The 18266-nt window shown below is 41.6% G+C and overlaps 1 protein-coding gene and 1 long non-coding RNA gene across 2 annotated transcripts in view; one reads left to right on the forward strand and one right to left on the reverse strand.

The window, feature by feature from the left end:
- Positions 1-11313: 11313 nt before the first annotated feature.
- LOC115303493 lies at positions 11314-12508 on the reverse strand. The gene is made up of 2 exons (XR_003914085.1): positions 12473-12508; positions 11314-11596 (listed from the first exon to the last, which is right to left on the reverse strand). It is a non-coding gene; the product is annotated as an uncharacterized LOC115303493 (long non-coding RNA).
- Positions 12509-12586: 78 nt separating this feature from the next.
- GNS (glucosamine (N-acetyl)-6-sulfatase) overlaps positions 12587-18266 on the forward strand; it is a 46196-nt gene continuing 40516 nt past the window's right edge. The window contains exon 1 of the mRNA XM_029953279.1: positions 12587-12947. Within this exon, the coding sequence (XP_029809139.1) occupies positions 12759-12947 (189 nt within the window). The 5' untranslated portion in view covers positions 12587-12758. The remainder of the gene's footprint in view (positions 12948-18266) is intronic.

The following is an 18266-nucleotide window of genomic DNA, read 5'->3' on the forward strand; positions in this document are numbered from 1 at the left end:
TGGCCCGCGGAGCGCGATAGCCCTGCTCCCGCCGCTCCTCCCGCCCAGCCGCGCCGGCCAGTTCCGGGAGGGGCGCGGCCTCCTAGCCGCCGGGGGTGCCCTGGGCCGGGCGTCGCGCCAGCGGGCCCCAGATCGCCGCGGCGCCTGACCTCCCCTCTGCGGGCACCCTGGGCGCCGCCGCGCAGCTCGGGGCCGGAAGGAGTGCGGGAGCGGGGGCTTGGGGGGAGGGCATGCGGCCACGCCTCTGGACCACCTGGGGACACTTGCAGCAGGTGAGGCCCCACTTCTCCTGGGAGCGCTATCTGATCCGCCTCCAGGAGGATGATGTGGCCTGAACGCATCAGGAGGAAGCCTTCAGCCCGAAGGGGAAGGGCGCTCTGGCCGCCTTCACCTTTACTTTTAAGCACGCGATTTAACTCAAAACGAGGGCAACTCTTGCATCCTAGTTAGCCACCAGCTAGAAATCGTGCCGGGCAGGGTTTTAAACGCCAGTCAATAGGCCGAGGCCAGGAGCTCCCTTCTTCGCATTCTCCAGGCACAAAGCCCAGCCCTTCCCACCTTCCCACCTGATCTGGGCGCCTTTCAAGGCGCTTTTAGTTTCTGACAATAACCTTTCTGAAAACTTAGCATATGCTGGAGATTTAATAACCCTGTGAACTTTTATCCTTCAGTGAAAAATAAAGTGCTAGATTAAGATCAACTAATTCCCAGGCACAAAACCTAACGGAGAATGACGGTTTTAATAAATGTCTTGAGATGACGGAACCAATAAATTGACATGGCCGATTCTGACAATGAAATCAAAAGTTTACAGTGATATTCTGAGCGATGTATCTTTACATCAGACCTCAGTGGAAGAAGCCTGAGATGCCCCTCCAGGGTATATATTTTTGCGAATATAATAACAATTTCAACGTTTTTGACCGCTTTTTGTGTGCCAGATCCTGTTCTTAGTTCTTTGCACAAACTATTCCATTTAATTCTCACTTTAACCCTATAAAGCAGGTAAACATTGTGGGGGGGGGTGTTAAAGGATAATTGAAAATTAAGTTAGTTTCAGGTGTCCAACCAATCGCTTAGATATTTGAGTATACTTCCGAATGACCACAAGGATAAGTCTTATGAACTAACATCCCTCACCATGCATAGTCTAAAAGGTAAGTGCTATATATATCCTCACGTTTCAGATGAGGGAGCTGAGGCACAGAGAAACTTAATAACTGCCCATTCACAAAGAATAAAGCGAACTTCCCTTAAAGCTTAACGTGTCTGGCTTTCATCATGGATGAATACATGTTCCATTATGGAATCCATTATGGATTTTCATTATGGATAAAAATGTATTTGTCTAAGTCCTAGTGCTATTAAATATTTGCCATATTTCTAAAAGTAACAATGCACTTAGTGAATAATGGTGGTGCTTCATGTTTGTTCGGCACACTTTTTCCTTTTCATGGCACTTTCATAATAGAGTCTGACCTGCAGGTAGAAACCTGAGGTCTCTTGGCACCACGACCACAATAGTTGTAAACACAGTGAGAGCAACAGGACCCTTTTTGAAATTTGGAGTTACTATAAGAAAAGCAAACATTTAACAGCTTTTATCCTTAGGTATCCAGAATTTGACAAAAAAAAAAAACCCTAGAAATATCATTTTATAGTTTTACAACTGTATTAACTGCTACTATATTTATTTTTGAAATGTATTAAATAGGAAAATGAAACTAGCTATTATTTTGTTGTCTGGTCTTTTGAGATTTTTTTAAAATTCTGTTTTTAATGTTTATTTTTGAGAGAGAGTGAGCAGGGGAGGGGCAGAGAGATGGGGGAGAGAGAGAATTTCCAGCAGGTTTCAGGCTGTCATCACAGAGCCCAAGGAAGGGTTTGATCTCACCGACCATGAGATCATGATCTTCTGAGCTGAAATCAAGAATCAGATGCTTAGGGGCGCCTGGGTAGCTCAGTCGGTTAGGCTTCCAACTTCGGCTCAGGTCACGATCTCACAGGTTGTGGGTTCGAGCCCCACATCGGGCTCTGTGCTGACAGCTCAGAGCATGGAGCCTGCTTCAGATTCTGTGTCTCCCTCTCTCTCTGCCCCTCCCCCACTCATGCTTTGTCTCTGTTTCTCAATAATAAATAAATATTTTTAAAATTAAAAAAAATAGACACCTGAGTGGCTCAGTCGGTTAAAATTTAAAAAAAAATAGGCTTAGCCGGGAGCTTTCTTTCAAATGCCAAACTTTGCAACAAGCAGGATTTTCAGTAAAGGGAAACAATGAAATTGGATCTCTCTTCTTTTTTTTTTTTCCTCTCTTTTCTTATCTGACTCCCCAACATTTTCTCTATCTCCATACAGTGAGAAATGTGGTTACTAGTCTTCAGCACCTCACGTTAGGTATCTCTATCAGGATCTATGGATGAGGAAACTCAAAGCGGATGGGGAAAGGGACCAGTAAACACAATAAGTCATTGACAATCAGTATTTCTAAATTAATCAGAACTTCAAAATTATTTCTCATTTCCCATCAGTAGCAAATCACACAAGGAGAGGAAATTGCCAAAATAAAAGCTAACAAGGAAAATAGATTAAAGATGCTTGCACTTGTTGGAATGATCATCCCCCCAGATATCCACACGACTCTTACCTCACCAAGGTCAACTCTCTGTTTAAATGTCATCTTCTCAGTGGGTCTCACCATTCTACTTGAAACTGTGGCTCCCCGCCCTCCAGTATTCCCTTATTCCCCCTCCTCATTCTCTTTTTCCATAATATCCTCCGACATACCACATCACTCACTGCTTTATTTAGTTATCTGTCTTCTGCCAGTAAAATGTAAGCTCCTGAAGGTACGAATTTTTGTCTAATTTTGTGCACGGATGGATGCTCATCAAACTAGACAAAACACCAACCAACTACCTGCTTTCCTGAGAAAAGAGATTCGCATTAAAAAGAATCTTAGAAGTGGTGTTGGCAGAGGGCGGCCAGTGTTGGACTTTATATTCCTGCTGCCTGGTGACTGGAGGCCCCCAGGTGAGTTCCTTGAAGCTCTGCAGCCTTCTAACTGAAGGGGAGAGAGAACTATTGGTCTCACAGACTATGATTTCAAACTGATCATGACCAAAGGTAATAGCTAAAATTAAATTTACTATGGTTAATTATGCTACTGATAACAATCAATATTTTAACTTATTTGGAAACTTAGCTTTAATATTTAAATAATTATACTAATTATTTTATACCAGATATAAGGTTTAGTGATGCATTATATTTACAAGGAGCTAAGAAGCACCTAAGATGAGTACAATTTACTACAATTTAGAGAATACAAATTATGTAAATCCAGTGTGCAAACTACAAGCTATGAACATTTAAATTATTTCCAAACAGGCAACAGGGTCTTGCCAATAATCTTCTGTTACCCATCACTTAAAACTACCTTAACAAGGGGCGCCTGGGTGGCTCAGTCAGTTAAGCGTCAACTTCAGCTCAGGTCATGACCTCACGGCTCCTGAGTTTGCGCCCTATATAGGCCTTTGCCCTGACAGCTAAGAGCCTGGAGCCTGCTTCCGATTCTGTGTCTCCCTCTCTCTCTCTGCTCCTCCCCTGTTTGCACTTTGTCTCCATCAAAAATGAATAAACATTAAAAGTAATTTTCAAAACTACCTTAACAAGACTATCAACATTTTTGATAATTTGATAATTTTTTAAGCATGTTCAGACACACACATAAATAATGAATTGCTATGATGAAAGCTTTGATTATGCTCGGAATAGCTGATTTCTAATATCTAGCATTTAATCTTTTACTCTCATTCTCAGGCATAAGAGAAATTCAAAAGGTCATGGCTGGGGTTTCAGCTTCTGCTCATGGAAGCTCATTTTTGCTGATTACAATTTATTTATATGCATGGACTATAATAATCTCTATTTTCAGTTTAATAACTAGACATGCAGAAGATTCTTCAATCCAAAGCATTGGGATGCCAGGTTAAAAAGGGATTTTAGTACTTTTTAAAAACCATCAGGCTTTAGATAGACCTTAGGAAATGCATAGTATTACATAGTAGTTAGTCAATAAATAAGGGTCATTAGGGGAGCCTGAGTGGGTCAGCTGTTTGAGCATCAGACTTCGGCTCAGGTCATGATCTCACAGTTCAAGAGTTCAAGCCCATTCAAAGGTTCAAGCCCCATGTCAGCCTCTCTGCTATCAGCACAGAGCCCACTTCAGATCCTCTGTCCCCCTCTCTCTCTGAACCTTCCCTGCATGCGTGCACTCTCTCTCTCTCAGAAATAAACATTTAAAAATAAATAAGGGATATTAATTATGAATGACATTCAAGTCATAAAATTTGAGTGCTAAAAGGAGCTTTGGAGATCTAATCTTACTGCTTAATTAATGATTGTTACATTAGATTTTAAAGTGACAGAATATAACTTTTTCTTTGTAATAGTAAAAACCTGTGATTGCTCAATGCATATCAGCTAGAAGCCAAACTTCTGATAGCCTACCTATAATTATGTGACATTCTTTGAGCATTGCAGTCCCTACCATGCCAGCATTTAGGTGGCCACTGACAAAGGGTGGCTAACTTAAAATGATTAAGCTGTTTTGTATAATTTGTTGTTTAGTGCCTCTTCCATGGTGAATGCTTCCGGTGGGCATAAACATGTCACACAAAGATCTTCACGCTTTGTGCCTATTACTGGATGTCCACGCTTTTGCCTCTACCTCAGATCTCCCTATCTGCAATCTTCCGGTCATTTTCGTTCCATACCCATGACGGGACCAGCCAAGGCCATTCACCACTACCAATGAATGCAGATATATTCTAACGTCAGACCACTTCCCTTGCCACACAACCTGGATGGTCAGGTGCACCAACCAAAGCCTTGCCCATTAGAATGGTTTTCTCTTACCACTGTCATTCAAGGGCAGCCCCGAGTGAGGCTGCAAGCCACCATCCATTTCCACCTTGTGTCAATATACCAAGCAGTTCTATCCATAAACCAAGCTCAGGCTTTCTGCTCCTCTTTTGCCTGGTCATACAGTACCTGAGGTGTGAGCTGAGAGAGGGGTACTCCAGGAACCATGCTGAGTGATATGAGAGTCTGGGCTACCTATTCATGCACTTGTTTATTCCCTCTAGTCTTGCACATGCTTGGTTTCAGAGGTAATATTTCATCTTAGGTAAAATTACTGCTGATCCTTACCAACTTCGACTTGGTCGATCCAAGAGGACCCAACTCATAGTGGACAGTACAGGAAGCATGGCCATTTGGTGACTCATGGCCAAGAGTTCCATCTCTATGAGGGCCCAGTATACCAGGAGTTATTTTTCTAAAGATGCGTCATCCAGCTGTAGATAACATTTTCCCGCTGGGGCTTGTTCTACATTGCATCTTTTCTCATCACTGACACCAGAATACCATAGGGTCTGACAGAGTGTATGGCCCAAGCCAAAGGCTTACTTGTGTCAGAGCCTGGGTCTGCCACCAGAACAGACTTCAAGATGTGAGCCCTGTAGTTACACAGAGCATCATTCTCAGAAGGTGTCCATACGTGGCTTGATGCTTCATAGTCACCATCTTGAAATGACTAACAATGGAATCTCTGAACTTATGTTTTGAAAATAAAGTCCATGGGACTTGCAAAAGCAGAAGAGATAAACCAGGACAGAGGATACAGCGAGCAGCAGCCAGGCACAAAGCAATTGTCACATGCGCATGACTCAGGGCAGTCTGGGGAGTGGCAGGGCCCCAGAGTGGCCAGAAAAAGACCAGAGTTGAAACTAGTGGCAGCCACAGCGGAGAGAACAGTGGAGAAGCAGCAGGGTGGCAACAGCGATGGGAAGGGGAGCAGGCTCTACACGAGGCCAGTGCTGGGACCTGTTGTGGGGGTCCCCTTCGGCTCCCCAAATCCCATCAAAGGTTTGCACCAATCTTTGAGAATTAGGATGAGAACTACTTGTTTTCAGGCAATACATCTTGTCAGTAAATTATTATGAAATAAAAGCACACATGTGAACATTGTAATAAAAAAGAATTATTTGAATTCTGAGTTGAGAGTTTAGAATTCTTCAGAGATTTTCGAAAACTTCTGCAACATGGCAAAACAAATACCCACAAGCTTCTAAGTAGAAAATAACACCATTTTCATGTGAAAGTCCAGATGAACCAATTATTAATGATGAAAGAAATTTAAAATTAATTTTTCCTTGTATTTGAAGGATAGAATAAATAGAGAGGTCCCTTGAATTGCTGTATATAAAACTTTGAAGCTGGGGTGCCTGGGTGACTCAGTCAGTTAAGTGTCCAACTTTGGTTCAGGTCATGATCTCACGGTTCATGGGTTCGAGCCCCTCATTTAGATATGAATTTAGAATTCATATCTAAATAAAACTGATCTATAAGAAGATTTAAATGTTTTTAGAAAAATTATTCCACAAGAATCATCAGTTCCACATATGCTAAAATTTCTATTTTGAAATAATCTATCAAAAATGTATCCCTTTGTTATACAACCTATAAAATACTCTTAATAGCTTCCATAATAGTTATGTTGGAAGAAAAATTCTCCTTAAAATTAAAACTTCTTAACAATTATTTGTAATTATGCATTTGCTAAGAGTAAATGACACTGCTTTCAATTCTATCAAATGAAAATGAAGTTGCTAAAAGTACACATTTTGATGGCCTAAGAAATGAATTTGCAGGAAAGCCAGAAAAACCATATTAGCAGTTAAGGTATCATGTTAATAAAATATCATTTACTGGATATATAAATTATAACACCAAAAATATTAATTGTAGTTTGTAAGATTATGGTGTTACTCATGTATCACTATAACCCCCTCATTGCATTTTGTTAGTAATACAATATTGTTTTATAAAGTTTATTCAAGAGTAAGAGAGATCGTGTGCTCATGTGAGCAGAGAGACTGAGAGGGAGAGAGAAAATCCCAAGCAGACCTCTCGCCCCCAGTGAGGAGCCTGACACAGGGGTCAAACCCACAAACCATGAGAACGTGGCCTGAACAAGAGTCTGACACTTGACCAACTGTGCCACCCAGGCACCCCAATAATACCATATTTTTTAAATGAAAGGCTTTATACCTTAGTACATTTAGTGGCACCTTTTTTCTGCATTATTACTCACACTGGGCCCCATAGATTACACAGCCAGCCTTGTCTGCTGTGGCGTGCTTCTCTGCGCCAGGCCCCGCTCACAGCTGGCAGTCTTTCGCGCCACTCGGTATGTCATGCCGCTGAGTCACCATTCCTAGGTAGACTAGGTTGTATACTGAATACAAAAAGGTAGAATGAGCACTGTGCTTCCTCCTTTGTAATAAGAAAAGCAAGATGCAGCAATTTGTTTTTACTTTGGAGACAGTGACCTGACACACCCCTGGACCCCTGCAATCCCTACAAATCCTGAAGGAACAAGTGCCTAAATTTTCAGTCCATCTCCCACTCTCCGGAGCACATGCATCGTATCAAAGATTGAAGCATATGTGTGCCTCTTGTTCGTCTTGCCTGAGCAGCATATCATCGGTGCAATGGACAGATATGATATTCGCCAGGGTTCCCAGATGGTCTAGATCCATATAGACTATGGCATATCACTGTAAGAGGGTTTTAAATCCCTGACCTGTTAATTCCTTCATCTCTGTCATTTATTATGTTGCTATTGATTGATTTTCCCATGGTTATGGGTCATATTTTCCTATTTGGGATCCTGTGTAGTAATTTTTTTATTGTATGCAAGACAATATGAATTTCATATTGTTCAGTATCTGGATTTTATAGTTTTCTTTTTAAGGGTGTGTGTCCTTCTGGCAGACAAGTTAAGTTTCTTGCAGATCAGCTTGATATTTTGCAACTTGTATTTAAAGTTTGTCATTGCAGGTGTGCGATACTTGTCACTCATGGTGAAAGTGGCCCCACTACTAAGGTATGACTTTTTTGCATTCTCTGCTGAATACTCCCCAGTGACCAAGAGAGTAAGACTCTCTTCTGGCTGAGTGAATCTCAAATATTTCTACTGAGAATTCTTGTATCTCTTTAACCAAAGAGAGATCACCTTATCTTATGATGCCTTCACCCTACACATGCACATCTTAGTACTCAAGAAAACCTCAAGAGAGTATCTGCGCAGATTGATGGACCTTTTCCTTCTCTTTGGAATTTTGCCCCACGACTTCCAAGTACCTCAGCCTCCCCCAAACTTAATCTCTGTCCCCTCAACTCATCTGTGTTATACATGGAGTCCTCTCTCTGGCTCTCTGGTTCAGAATGTGCCTCCAGGTTGAACGTGGTCAATTGTTTCCTTTTCACGCATGGATCAGAGTCCTGCACTGCCTGTTGTCCATGGTGTGAAAACATATATTTTGTCCTGTTTTTTTGTTGTTTATAGCAAGATTAGTCTGGCCCAATTACTGCATCATGGTCAGAGATGGAGGTCTTAAGGTTATCAAATATGTAAGTGAAAGATATTTTTACTTCAAGGTTATAATAAAAAGTAGTGTTGTCATAACGGGAAATTTTGTGGGAATTTTTCAAATAATAGCTGGGTTTAATCCATTTTTGCTTAAGGTCTAGGAAAAAATGATGACATTTTAAATATTGACTTATCAGGTGCCTGGGTGCCTCAGTCAGCTGAGTGTCCAGCTTCGGCTCAGGTCATGATCGCACAGTTCATAAATTCGAGCCCTGTGTCCAGCTCAGAGCCTGGAGCCTGCTTCAGATTCTGTGTCTCCCTCTCTCTCTGCCCCTCCCCCACTCACATTCTGTGCATGTCTCTCTCTCTCTCTCTTTCTCAAAAATAAACATTAAAAATAAGTAATATAAAAAATAAACATAAATATAAAAAGTGACTTATTTTAGCAAGACAATTTATGACAAATTAAATGATGGGGAAATGTTTTAGAAAGTGGTAAGTCAAATATATAACTGGACCCCAAATTATAACATTATACACTCTACTCTGGATGTGACAAACTGACCAGTTGTCAATTATTGTGGACTACTCTTCTGATAGGAACCCCTATTAGCAATTCTGTACCTAACTGAAAACATTCATCAGACTTTATTCAACAAGGGGAAAAAAGATGAGCCATTTTAACCTGGAGTTGAACAACATTTACAGTCATATGTCGGCACAGCTATTATGATGATTAGAACAAAGGGCTGCGTGTGCCTTACAAACAACTGCAGCACATGAGCCAAGCACAAATCACTGCCTTGATTTTGTTAGAGGAAAGGCTGCCTTCAAAGCATCTGATGGTGTCAACTGCTTCAAAAATCTGAGACTGTTGTGTACCTTATTTTCAGGTTCAATTACTATATGGAATCTTTTTCTCTTAATCTTTTAAACATATATGCCAAGTTGGAGTTTTCCTTAAAGCGGCCAAGTATAATGAAATGGTCTGTCCATCATAAAGATGTTCATGTCTTATAACACAGGCTCACTGAAAGTTTAAGGACTCTTAGTTTTCAATGACTCAAAAGACAAACCAAAACACAAATGAGATGTAAAAATGTATTCAATGGTTGATAAAACCCAAATATACAATTTTTAACTACAATTTAGAAAGACATTTTGGAGCATTTCAATTAAACAGCTGATAAGTCATAGACTCCTGATGTGGATGTATTTTGCGGGCACCTTCTCATGTCATCTTTAAACTTATTTTATTAAAGTACTGAGATAAAACTGAGGTTAAAAAATAAATATGAAACCAAAGTAATAAAGATGAGTGAGAAAATCAAAAGAAATTATCTTGACATTGAGAAGTATATAGTAATAATTTTTTCAGATAACAAAGACAGTAATTGTTTAAAATGAAGAGATAAATTGCAAATGAAAGTAATAAGTAGGCTTTTAAAAAATATTTTTAATGTTTATTTGTTTTTGAGAGACAGAGCATGAGCAGGGAAGGGTCAGAGAAAGAGAGGGAGACACAGAATCTGAAGGAGGCTCCAGGCTCTGAGTTGTCAGCCCAGACCTGACATGGGGCTTGAACCCACGAACTGTGATATGACCTGAGTCGAAGTTGGATGCTCAACTGACTGAGCCACCCAGGTGCCCCATGAAGAGGCTCTCAAATTGTTTGATAATCTATTTGTGAATTACATAAACGCATTAAAAACAGTTAAACTTCTTTCTGATTTGACCTCAAATTGACATAAACGAAGATGACGTAAACTCATAATACATGATTAAACTGTGTGTGTGTGTAACCAAAAATGAACTGTGAGGATGAAAAACAATTCTTCTGAATTATGAATAATAAGAAACAAATACTTTCAACTATACTGAACACTAAATTATCTTCCTATTCTCTCTATAGAATATTACTAAGCCTCTGTCACATTAAGAGATGACTAAAGTGTACATTCTCATAAAATGTAGGGGGGGAAAACATAGAGAGGTGTTTCTGGTAGTTCATTAATGAAAATATGTTTTATTGTGAGTTCGAGCCCTGCGTTGAGCTCTGTGCTGACAGCTCAGAGTCTGGCGGCTGCTTTAGATTCTGCGCCTCCATTTCTCTGTGCCCTTCCCCCACTTACACTGCCTCTCTCTCTCTCTCTCTCTCTCTCTCTCAAAAATAAACATTAAAATTTTATTTAACATAAATGTTTTAAAATTTTGCATTTGTAATTTGCAAAATTTTTCAACTTTGAAAAATTGATAACACTGGTATTTCTTTCCTAGTCTAAATAAATATTCACTTTGCACCAAATTTTGAATTTGTAATTATTAAGGAGCCACCCTTGCCAAATTGTATACATAATAAGCTTCATGCCCCGCAAAATCTGGATTTGTTCCTGTTATCATCTCTCTCCACCTAACTGATCTTCCTTTATCCATCATTGTCCTCTTCTAATCTGTATACCACAGCATAAAGAATCTTATAAAATTTACATATGATATTTTTTCTCCTCTACTCTTCCAGGGATTTCCCATTAGCTTTAGGCATTGGCATGTTTTAGTTCTTCGAATGCACCACCTCAGGACCGTTGCACATGCTGTACTGTGCATAGGAGACATTCTATCACCCCACTATTCCATTAACAAATCATTTCCTATTTAAACTTCACATGGCCACTGAAATTACTTCCTTAGCATATAGTAAATTCAGTCAGCCTCCACCTCCTTAAATTCTCATTGCACTTTTTACTTTTCCTTCACAGAATGTCTCCTTATTTGTAATAATACACTTCTGTGATTATTAGATTGTATATCTCTATGCAACTAGACCTCAAGTTCCAGATGCCTAGCATCTAGAATAAAGTTGGGCCTAATCATAAAATCTCTACATCAAACAGTTTATAATCTAGGATTGAACTAAGAACAGTGATATAATCTTACAAGTTGGGGCATGAAAGCAAGTTCTTTTTTGTGTGTGCCAAAAATCTTCCTGGAAGTCTTGATTTCCTAGGAGTTATTCCACGAGTTTGCAAAATGAGCCCAGCTTGAGGCTGTTGCCCAGTTCCTTGGCCATCTGGGAATTACTCTGACCAGAATCCCAGCATAATTTTTCTTGCAGTGGATCTTGACTTCATTTTGTAAAGATTCTCTTGCCTTCCGTAAATCTATTTAAAAAAAAAAAAAAACAGGCAACACTTCCTTTTGCATAAATCTTTTAGTTGTACATGTGACATTTCAAAATACTTCCACAATTACTTTTACTCATAATAGCATAGTACTTTCACGAGTTTTAAAACACTTTTCATGCCAGATGGTCCGGCTTAGAGAAAATACACTTTGTTAGAAACCAGGAGCTACAGGTTGTTGTTCTGAATTGGAAATAAGCCCTGACCGTTCACCTCGCCAGGGGTAATTCTGTTTATATAGACTTCAGCAGAAAGCTGAAATAAAGCTGTTCTAGAGCTACCACATAAGTATTTAAAGCCCTCGTTTCATGGGATCTGTTCCCCTAAACATTACTTTATGCGGTTGGGTGGCCATGTTTCAGGGGTTTTGTTTTTGTTCAATGTGCATATCCTTCAACATCTTCTAAGAGGGCTTTCGAAAATTCACCAAAGAATACTAGGGTAAATATTCAAAAACTCGCCAAGGGATATTAGGCTGTCAAGATACCCCTAAATTGTTTTCCTGTTAGAAATCATGTTATCAGATGAGGCTTGAAATTAAGAAAGCTAACATGGAATCCAGCTCCAAATTTAGTAGGTGGGTGGTAGAAAAAATTAGAAATGATTAAATATAAGGCCCGAGTCGGCTGACTCCGAGATTAAATACGATAGAGCCGACTTTGCCCACCAGCTGACCTTACTATCTGGTAGGTATATTTCTCCCTTCTCTTAATTGCTTACTGGGAGCTGATTCTCTCCTCCATTTCATCTCACCTTCTCTCCCTTTTAAACCGTACCCAAACCATTCAGACCCACGTCCGCCCGAGAACCCAACCCAGCCTGAGAAAAAAGCAAGAGCAGTTCCCGTTCTCGGACCTGTTTTTTGTCCGCTCCAAGCCCACTTCCGGCTTCCGGCCGACTAGTCCGTCCTCCCTCCCCTTCCGCCCGCAGTCCCACACCGTCTGTCCTCACGTGACTGCACGGCGTGCTCCGCCTCCTGTTCCCGGCTCACGTGATCGTGCTGGGGGAGAAAACGCCTGACCCCAGCCCGGGCCCTTCTCTGTGCAATCCCTTTCTTCCTGCGGGTCGTCCGCCTCTTGCCCTTCAGACACCTGCGCGTCTCTCCACTGGGTCGCGGGGCCACGCCGGCGCCTTGTCCGCCATGTGGCTCCTGCCTCTGGCCCCAACCCGGCCCCGGCGGGACAACCCCCGTCACCTGCCTTTCTGCAGCCCAGCGCTGCTGCTGCTGCTGGGCAGCTGCCTGAGGGTCTCTGGGGTGGCGGCGCGCTCTCGGAGGCCCAATGTGGTGCTGCTCCTCACCGACGACCAGGACGAAGTGCTCGGCGGCATGGTAACTCTTCGATTTCTGCCCCGCCCCTCCATCTCCCGGGCTGAACCCCCGGTTCCTTGTCCTCCTTCGCCGTCCCCACCCCAATTCCCTCAGCTGGCTGCCTTCCCCCGGGGTAGGTTTGCTTTTGCCACGCCAGACCCCCTTACGCAAGTTTAGGGGCCGCAGGACTCTATTTCCTCTCCTCCCGCGTCTCTGGTCTCGCGTCTGAGTAGACACTTGCACGCACCACACGGAGCTTCTAGCCTGGACCTGAGTGCTGCGGGGTTCGCGTTTATAGCTCAAAATAAACATGTGGACGCCAGTTTAGGGATGGGCTGAACCAACATGGAGCAGGTGCTAGCCAAAAGCACGCAAACTTTAATTGCTCTTCTTTTGGTTTAGAGGCTCAGAGCCCTCTCTCTGAAGGACCTAGGCTACCTTTGTATTTGTCTCTGTGTACAATGTCTATGCCTGATATTTATTTGTAAAACAAATGCTGAAATGAACTAATCTGGTAGGTAGCTTGTCGAACTGCTCAGGGTGCCTTTTGCCTCATAAGAATCAAAATTAATTAGCTTAATTGAACACCTGGCTGATGTATTGGCTACTCCTGTTCGTGTTCCATTTTAAATGCATTTTGTCACAAGATTTCGTTCTTCCCCAGAGTTAATCTTGCTTCTGTATCTTGGAGATCTGGAATTTACGACCTTCAGGAGCATTCACCCAGCCCCATGGTCATGAGGGCCCCAGAGTGGCTTTCCCAAGGCGCTTAAGTAGTTGAAGGAGTCAGGGCAAAATCCTAACGAGTGCTCTCTGATCCTGGGTATGGCATTTCTCTTATTACTTTTTTTTTTTTTTTAAGATCTGCTTTATTTCTTTCTTCCTTTCAGTTCTCTTTTTGCCTTCAGCTAAATGCTGAGACTATGAAAACACTTCAGGCAAGAGGTTCCTAACTTACATTGTGTGGGAACTCCCCACCTCACTGTCCTTCGGACTGCCAACTGCAACCCATAAGTGAGTTGTAAATCAGTTTAGTAAGTAGTTACCAGCATTTTGGTGGAATAAAGTAGAATAGAAAATGTTTGTGCGGCCCATGTAGCAAAGGTACACAGATCTATATGTATATTTCTGGGTTGTGAATTCAGATATTATTTCTTACTCAGCGCTGCGTTCACAGCTATGAGAATCTTTTCTAGTTGATGTGTAAGATGCTTGCATTTTGAATCTATGCTTCCTCCTGCCGCATATGCCTCATTGCGTTTTAGTTTTTCCACTCAGCCAGGTTGACATGAAGAGTCTTGACTTAATTGCCCTCTTGGAATTTACTTTGTTCTTTCCATTCCAACCACTACTCTTAACCTCCTTGCAAAATTCCCTTAAAAAAAAAAGTTTTTTGTAGCCTTGAAAAGTATTTTGTCTAGGGGCACCTGGGTGGCTCAGTTGGTTAAGCAACCTAGTCTTGATTTTGAGTCAGGTGATGGTCTCACATTTCCTGAGATCCACCCCCAGCATCAGGTTCTGTGCTACTGCTTTGGATTCTCTTTCTCCCTCACTCTCTCACGCCTCTTCGAGTGCACCCTTTTGTGTGCGTGTGCGTTCTCTCTCACTTTCTCTCTCTCTCTCAAAATAAATGTTTAAAAAAATTTTTAAGTGGGCGCCTGGGTGGCTTAGTTGACTGGGCGTCGACTTCAGCTCAGGTCATGATCTCGCAGTTCGTGGGTTTGAGCCCCGCATTGGGCTCTGTGCTGACAGCTCAGAACCTGGATCCTGCTTCGGATTCTGTGTCTCCCTCTCTCTCTGCCCCTCCTTTGTTCGCACTCTGTTTCTCTCTCTGTCTCAAAAATAAACAAACAATAAAATAAATTTTTAAGTGTTTCGTCTAGAAAAAGCAAGCCGTCTCCATCAAAAATTAGTAATAGCATAGTGACTAAAACAATTAAAAGGTCGAGCTTTCACATCTCTGTTGAAAGCAAAACTTTATCACTGAAATGTGAGGTGTTTAAAATTGAGTGTCTTAATTCTTAGAGACCACAGATGTGGTCTGTGTATATGTGAGTTCTCTTTAATTGTGAACTCAGTTGTGTTAATTGTGTTTACTTTTTCAAAGCAGTAGCAGAATCTTTTTCACAGGTGTTTATACTAGAGAGGCAAACCAAAATTGAGTGGAGGGCACAAGTCAAATTTAATACTTTTAGCCTTTTTCAGAATATTCTACCACTAGTTGTTAAACAGGACTTGAAGGGAAAGCCCTAAGACAATAGCAGCATTTGAAAACCTACCGTGAGCCAGTTAGAGTGTGAAGTATTAAATTTGTGCTTTAGTCATTATAGGAATCCTCTGCTGTAGGTGTCCTTTCCTTAAATAAGAGGAAACCAATACTGAGAGGGGGTTAAGTAACTTGGCCAAAGTGTCTACAGCTAAAAAGGGGCAAAATCTGGTGTCCTATCTCAGAGCCCCATTTGTCTCCTGTTCTAGAACACTGAGGTAATAGTGACTTACCAGATACCCCTCCACATAGCCACATCAGCAGAGACACTTATACCATAGACCAGAGTTTTTAGATGATGCTGAGGGACACCACTGGGGTCACGGAAATCCTTAATTTCCATGAAATTCTCTGCGTATTATCTTTGCTTCTGTGGGCAGAGTGAGGTCTCTGACCCAAAAAAGACTATTGCTGCCACAGTTGGCAAAATAAACAGTCCCGTCCATGAGACTAGCTCAGGTTATAGCACCTGTGTGATTGTTGTTTCTTGTAGAATCTTTCAGTCATCTTTCAAATAGTCTTTTCTGCATCATCTTTTTATTGGTATCATCTGTGGGACTTTGGGTTTTTTTGGTTAGGGAACAGTTCCTATTTCTTGGGTTTTACTTGTTATGCTGTGACGGACATACTGGTCTTCACAGAAGCACAAGTGACTCTTTAAAATCATTCACTCTAGGAAAAGTGACACTTGTTCAGCACTTCAAGGAAATCAGGGAAGGAGCCATGATGAAATGTAGAAGATGACGTCATGTGTTTTCTTTGTTTGAAGCAAAGTGGTCTTTAATAGTGATTGTTTAAAGAAAAATTAGCCACAGATTTCTCTAGTATTTGTTAAAACTGTATTTTTAGAGCAACTCTACACGGGAACCAAGAAAGTAAATGACTCCTTAGGATTTTTATGGAAGGGATTTGCTCTGGATGAGTTAAAGTATAACACATTTACCCATATTCCGGTACAAAATTGCTGCTTAAACAGTGTTGTACATCCGGGGCGCCTGCGTGGCTCAGTGGGTCAGGCATCTGACTTTGGTTCGGGTCATGATCTCACTGTTCCCGAGTTCGAGTTCTAGCATCAGGCTCTGTGCTGACAGCTCAGAACCCAGAGCCTGTTTGGCTTCTTTGTCTCCCTCTCTGCCTCTGCCCATCCCCTGCTCGTGTTCTGTCTCTCTCTCAAGAATGAATAAACATTAAGAAAAACATTTAAAAAAAAAGTGTTGTACATCCTTAACCTGACCAGCCTTGTATCTGTCTTTTCTTACATCTTAAGGTTCCTTTTTAATATTCAGATTAGCATGGACACAAATCTTCAATACAGTGTGGTTTCTTGTTCAGGATTTGTTTGGGGCACCTGGGTGGCTTAGTCAGGTAAGCGCCTGACTCTTGATTTCGGCTCAGGTCATGATGTCACTGTGAGTTTGAGCCCCTTACTGGGCTCTGTGGTGACCCTGCCAAGTCTGCTTGGGATCCTCTCTCTCTCTCTTTCTCTCTGCCCCTCCTCTGCTTACGCTCTCTCTTTCAAAAATAAATAAACTTAAAAAAAAGGACTTGTTTGATTAGGCATAGATTATGGTTATCACTGTACTGGTGTTGGCAGTATAAAAATTATGGTCATTAATATAAATGTCTTACTTCCACTAGAATCTGTGTTCCTGGACAGCCCTGCATCATTGGCTGGCGCCCGCCTGACACCTTGACCTTGTCTAACACTACAGTCTCCTTTACTCGCTATGCTGCTTATCCCACGTTCACCTTCTTTCTGTTCCTCACATGTGCCTCTTTCCTCCTTTGGCAGCCCTCGTCCTTGCTACTCACTCAGCCTGGAAACCCCTTCCCCTGGATCTTTGCCTGGCTGACCTTGTCACGTGCCGCTAAGTGCCAAAGTTACCTGCTGAAAGAGGCTTCTCCTGACCACCCATCTAGTTTCCCCCTTTCCTCCCGCCAGCGCTAAGCACATCATCCTGGTTTATTCTGCTCGCAGTGCGTTTCACTGCCTGAAATGATTGTTTACCTGTTGGTTTAAGTCCCCAAGAGTACAAAGGTCTGTCTTTGATCGTCCGTCATTGCCTAGATCAGTGCCTGACATGTTAAGTGTTTAAGCAGTAGGCTCTAATCACACAGTATAGGGTGGCTCAGTTAGTTAAGCATCTGAGTCGGTTTCCACTCAGGTTATGATCTCAGGGTTGTCAGGTCAAGCCCTGCATTGGGGTCTCTACTGCCCGTGGAGCCTGCTTGGGATTCTCTATCTAGGCCCCTCCGCCATACCCACACGTGTGCACTCTCTCAAAAAAAAAAAAAAAAGAAAATCACACAGTGTAATCTTTCTATAAATCAGATACTCTTCAGTAGCTTTGCATGTTTACCAGACAGTTTGAAGATTAAGTCCCATGTGATCAACTCACGTCCTTTTCCCCACTTATAGTTTGTATTCTCATTTCTCCTCCCTGTGTCATCATAATCCAGATTTTTCATCAAACCCATGTTTCATTCAGCCCAGTATTCTTTACCTAAAAGTAGCACCCAGAGCTGTTCTGTGGGAGACCATAGCTGGTGGAATTGCCTCTGAAGGTTAGAGAAGACCTTACATATCTGTAGCATTTCCTGGGAACCTATTATGGATCTACTTGTGAAAATAAGAAAGGTCTTCTTGAATAAGTTAGGATTCTCATCCTTTTGAGTTTACAGGTTCCTTAGATTTTTTTTTACTATCTATATAAGTCAGTGAGAAAAAGATTTATACAGTATTGTAAACAAGACCCTTGTTAACATATTTAGATTATTAATAAACTGTTACACAATAAGATAGACTTAAAACAGAATACGGTATTATTCGAAATCATGAACTGATTCATATAATACAGCTAAACTGAGTTTCTTCAGTTGTCCTTTCCTTTTGTCCGAATCGGAATAAAGATTGTTAGTGTTCCTTTTATTTGTATTTAAATGACTTTCATACTTTTATCCTCACTCTGGGATTTGAGATTAATTGTTCTCTCTACTATTTGCCACACAGTTCAAGTCCTTACCTGAGGTGGTGATTGGTCAAGTGCACAGGGTTTTGAGCTTATATTTGAAAA

Source organism: Suricata suricatta, chromosome 10 (assembly GCF_006229205.1).
Source record: "Suricata suricatta isolate VVHF042 chromosome 10, meerkat_22Aug2017_6uvM2_HiC, whole genome shotgun sequence".
In the NCBI taxonomy this organism is placed as follows: Eukaryota; Metazoa; Chordata; class Mammalia; order Carnivora; family Herpestidae; genus Suricata; species Suricata suricatta.